The 4,570-nt window shown below is 42.1% G+C and overlaps 1 protein-coding gene and 1 pseudogene across 1 annotated transcript in view; both read left to right on the top strand.

Moving 5' to 3' along the window:
- The window catches only part of LIPI (lipase, member I), a 75,088-nt gene that overhangs the window by 35,264 nt on the left and 35,254 nt on the right, over positions 1 to 4,570 (top strand). The window contains exons 5-6 of the mRNA XM_006866448.1: positions 87 to 176; positions 1,276 to 1,443. Coding sequence (XP_006866510.1) covers positions 87 to 176; positions 1,276 to 1,443 — 258 coding nt within the window. The remainder of the gene's footprint in view (positions 1 to 86; positions 177 to 1,275; positions 1,444 to 4,570) is intronic.
- On the top strand, positions 2,073 to 4,163 carry LOC102831878 (annotated as a pseudogene).

Here is a 4,570-nt window from a genome sequence, read left to right as displayed (position 1 = left end):
AAAATGGTGATTTTGTTTTACATAGTTCTTCTGAACTAATTATTATATACTCTGCCTTTTTTCCGTTCTTTTTTTTTTTTTTTCAGGTTTAGGCATTAAGGAGTCCTTGGGACATATTGATTTTTATCCTAATGGAGGAAAAAAGCAACCTGGCTGTCCTAAATCACTGTTTTCAGGTAAAATGGTAATATTTTGAATAAATTACATGTGATTCAAAATGGTAAAAGAAAGCCAATATATTTTTTTCAGTCTTGATCTTTGGGCACTATTTTGAGTTTATCAACAGTGCCCATGATTTGAAGTGTTATTAGTGAACAATGGTGTATTTCTTAATTTTGGTTAGTTCATAATTTTGTCAGTAGAGATCCCATTTCATCATAGGTGAGACCTATTACATTGTTGTTTCAGTAGTTTTAGATGATTATTTTAAACATTAAAACAAGTTTCAAGTCATTGAAGAAATATAAACAGCTAACATAGGCATAGCACAAGTCTGATCTTAGGATTTAACCTTAAATTTGCTATAAATCAGAGACAATTTGAGGGTAACTAACTTCTGGTGTGGAGTCCTGGTGTGGCACTGTAGGATAAGCAGTGGGCCTCAAGTTCAGTTTGAACTGCAAAGTCGGTGGTTCAAACTTACTAGGGGTTCCTCAGAAACTGTAGACTGGGTTTCATAAGCTCTTGACATTTGCTTGTCTTGTACATACAGATAGTTGAGTAACTATTAAAAGTGTGCAATTTGGCTCACTTCAGAACCATAGCAAGAAATGTGCCTAGGACCACAGTGGCAGTGACCAAGTAACACCTAACTAACATTCTATGTAGTTGTTGAAGTTTAGCTAAGGGAATGATGATAGGAGAAGTTAGAAAGAGTAAGGAACATGATAAAGTTTTAATCTCACCAGGTGTCTTTGTCACCTCTGACACTGGATACAATGTTAGGGTGTGGGATGAGAATGAAGAAATATGTCTACTAGTGTTAAAGATAATATTTTTGCCTATCATATTTGTAAAACTTACTAAATTATTAAAATTAGACCTATTTGTTGTGGAAAATCTCATTTAGGAAAACTAATGATCAATCCAATGTAACAAACATACTTGAATTTTCAATAGCACCATATGCTGAATTGAGAGCAAACTGTATCATAGTCAACATGTTAATGTTCATAAGGTATACTGTATTTACAAGAGCCTAATATTTAATGTTCCTCTAATTTTCTTGACTTGGCTTAATCATCTGCAGTTATTTTGCTTTATTTAATACTTAAGGGATTGAATTTATAAAGTGTGACCACCAGAGAGCAGTTCACTTCTTCATGGCATCTTTGGAAACACAATGCAACTTTGTTTCATTTCCTTGTCCTTCATATGACCATTACAAGACTGGCTTATGTATAGATTGTGACGGTTTTAAGAAACTATCATGTCCTAGACTAGGTAAGAGATTGTTGTAATTATTATAATTCTCTTTGTGAAAATGAATAATGTAAGTGTGTTAGTATTTCCTGTTGGAAGCTACACTATGTTTCCATTCCTTTTTTTCTTGTTAAAAATATTAATATTTTAATGGTAAAATATTTTGGAGATGAGGAACAACCAGAGTGAGTTAGCTAACTTCCTACTAAGTATTTTTAGCATAGTTGTTGAAAAGAATTTGATAAGTATCTATCATTGTTCAATATAATAGCAAATTCAGCAACCTCACCTCATGGTGACCCCTGTTCTTGATAAACAAAGGGATATTACTAAGTATTATTTATCTATATTTTTACTTAAAAAGAGACACTTGTACTTTCTTGGCAGAATTGTTTCTTTTGTTTTTTGTTTTAATGAAGTCTTAGGAACAAATGAAGAGGTGAAAACCAGTTAGCTATCTATTTATTACTAATGAGACATTGTTTATCCCTTCTAAATCAATAAAGTAATTAAGTATTGCAGTTTCTTATACCTGAAACCTGGCAGTGGGAAATTGTAAAGAAAAAAAGAATCTATTTAAAATGAAATGTTAAAACTGGAAGGAGCTGAGCTGGACCACAGAGGGGCTGCGCCTGGCCTTATGGGCAGAGAAGAAAGTCAAGGTAATTATAATAATGAATGCTGTGGAAGAAAACCAGGGACCCGGAGAGTCTTAGAAGGTGGAGGAGGCCAGCCCTCCTGCTGTGCAGCAGCCCATAGACCCTGCATTCCCCACTGTGGCCACCACACCTGAACCTGAGGGGGAGGACAGCAGGGACAAGAATGCCACCAAAGCAGCTGATGATGAACCTGAGTATGAGGATGGCTGGGGCGTTGGCATTGGGGCACTCCTGTGGGGAAAGCTGGGGGGTTTCTCCCAGTGGCCAGGCCGTATTGTGTCTTGGTGGATAACGGGCTGGAGCTGAGCAGCTGAAGGCACTCGCTGGGTCATATGGTTCAGAGACTACATGTTCTCCGTGGTGTGTGTGGACAAACTGCTGCAGCTGAGCTCCTTTTGTAATGTGTTCCACCAGGCAGACCATGCACTGCAAAGCCATCTATGAAGTCCTGCAGGTGGTCAGCAGTCACGCAGGAAAGCTGTTTCCGGAGTGCCACGACAGCAACAAGAGTGACACTGCCACGGTTTTGGAGGTGCAGAGCAAACAAATGATCTGAGGGGCTCTTGGGGGCTTTCAGCCCTCAGGACTAAAGGGCCTGGAGCCACCAGAAGAGAAGATTCCCTACAAAGAAGTTTAAAAGACATGTGGGTTGAATCCCAGGCAGCTAGCTGCCTATGCTTCATCTCCACCAGCCAAAAAGCCCCAGAAGAGCACAACTGAGAAGCCCCAAGTCAAGGAGATCATTGATGAACGCAAAAGATAGCGGCTGGTATACAAGGTGCAGCAAAAGTGCTGGAACAGCAAGGATAGCTGCATCTTTTGTGGAGACTCCAAGTTACCCTGAAATACCTCTCCTCATCGAAGGAATGTGCCAGAATGACAAGAACTGCTTCCTGGAGTGTACATGCCAGTACGATGACGACAGTTATCAGTCCTACTGCACCATCTGCTATGGGGGTCTTGAGGTGCTCATGTGTGAGAACAACAACTGTTGCCGGTGCTTTTGCGTGGAGTGTGTGGATGTCTTGGTGGGGCCAGGGGCTGTCCAGGCAGTCATTAAGGAAGACTCCTAGAACTGCAACATGTGCCGACACAAGTGTACCTATGGGCTGCTGCGGAGGCGGGACGACTGGCCCTCAAGGCTCCAGATGTTCTTCGCGAACAACCATGACCAGAAATTTGACCCTCCGAAAGTTTACTCACCTGTCTGGACTAAGAAGAGGCTTAGTCCAGCACCCATCCAGGTGCTGTCCCTGTTTGATGGAATTGCTACAGGGCTTCTGGTGCTGAAGGACTTGGGTATTCAGGTGGACCGCTACATTGCCTCAGAGGTGTGTGTGGACTCCGTCACAGTGGGCATGGTTCGACCTCAGGGGAAGATCATGTACGTTGGCGACGTCCGCAGCATTACCCAGAAGCATATCCAGCAGTGGGGCCCATTTGATCTGGTGATTGGGGGCAGTCCTTGAAATAACCTCTCCATCGTCAACCCTGCCCTCAAGATATTTACTCTACAAGGGTACTGGCTGCCTCTTCTTTGAGTTCTACCGCCTACTGCATGATGCGCGGCCCAAGAAGGGAGATGATCGTCCCTTCTTATGGCTCTTGGAGGATAATGGTGGCCGTGGGTGTTAGTGACAAGAGGGTCATCTCGCGATTTCTCGAGTCCAACCCTGTGATGATTGATGCGAAAGAAGTGTCTGCTGTACACAGGAACCGCTAGTTCTGGGGTAACCTTCCCGGTATGAATAGGCCGTTGGCATCCACTACGAACGATAAGCTGTAGCTACAGGAATGTCTGGAACATGGCAGAACAGTCAAGTTCAGCAAAGTAAGGACCATTACTACTAGGTCAAACTCCATAAAGCAGGGCAAAGACCAGCATTTTGCCGTCTTTATGAATGAGAAAGAGGACAGGAATGGTGCACAGGAATGGAAAGGGTGTTTGGCTTCCCTGTGCATTATACCGATGTCTCCAACATGAGCCGCTTGACAAGGCAGAGACTGCTGGGCGGGTGGTGGAGTGTGCCAGTCATTCAGCACCTCTTCGCTGCGCTGAAGGAGTATTTTGCTTGTGTGTAAGGGACATGAGGGCAAATTGACGTAGTGACAAAGGCGAAACAACAACACGAAAAACACAAAACAAAACACCAAGAATATGAGGATGGAGAAGTATCAGCACCCAGAAGAGAAAAAGGAATTTAAAACAAAAACCACAGATGCTGAGATTACTGGAAGGCTTTGCCTTGCAAAGAGGGTTGGCCATCATTCCTAACATTTCAATGTTTGAACTTCCAGTCCTATTTTAAAAACAAAACCCAGCCCCTTTCCCTTCCCCACCTTTAATTTCTGGTCAAATCTTTTGATTTCTACACTTTCCAGAGAGGGTTGTCTGTTTGTTTGGGTTTTTTTTTTTTCTTGCTGTGACTGAAACAAAAGGGTTTATTATTGCAGCAAACAAAACAAAAAATCAGTAACAAAAAAAAAGT

Source organism: Chrysochloris asiatica, unplaced genomic scaffold (genome assembly GCF_000296735.1).
Source record: "Chrysochloris asiatica unplaced genomic scaffold, ChrAsi1.0 scaffold00091, whole genome shotgun sequence".
In the NCBI taxonomy this organism is placed as follows: Eukaryota; Metazoa; Chordata; class Mammalia; order Afrosoricida; family Chrysochloridae; genus Chrysochloris; species Chrysochloris asiatica.
The sequence above is the reverse complement of the archived record's forward strand: the minus strand, read 5'-3'. Positions and strand labels throughout refer to the sequence as shown.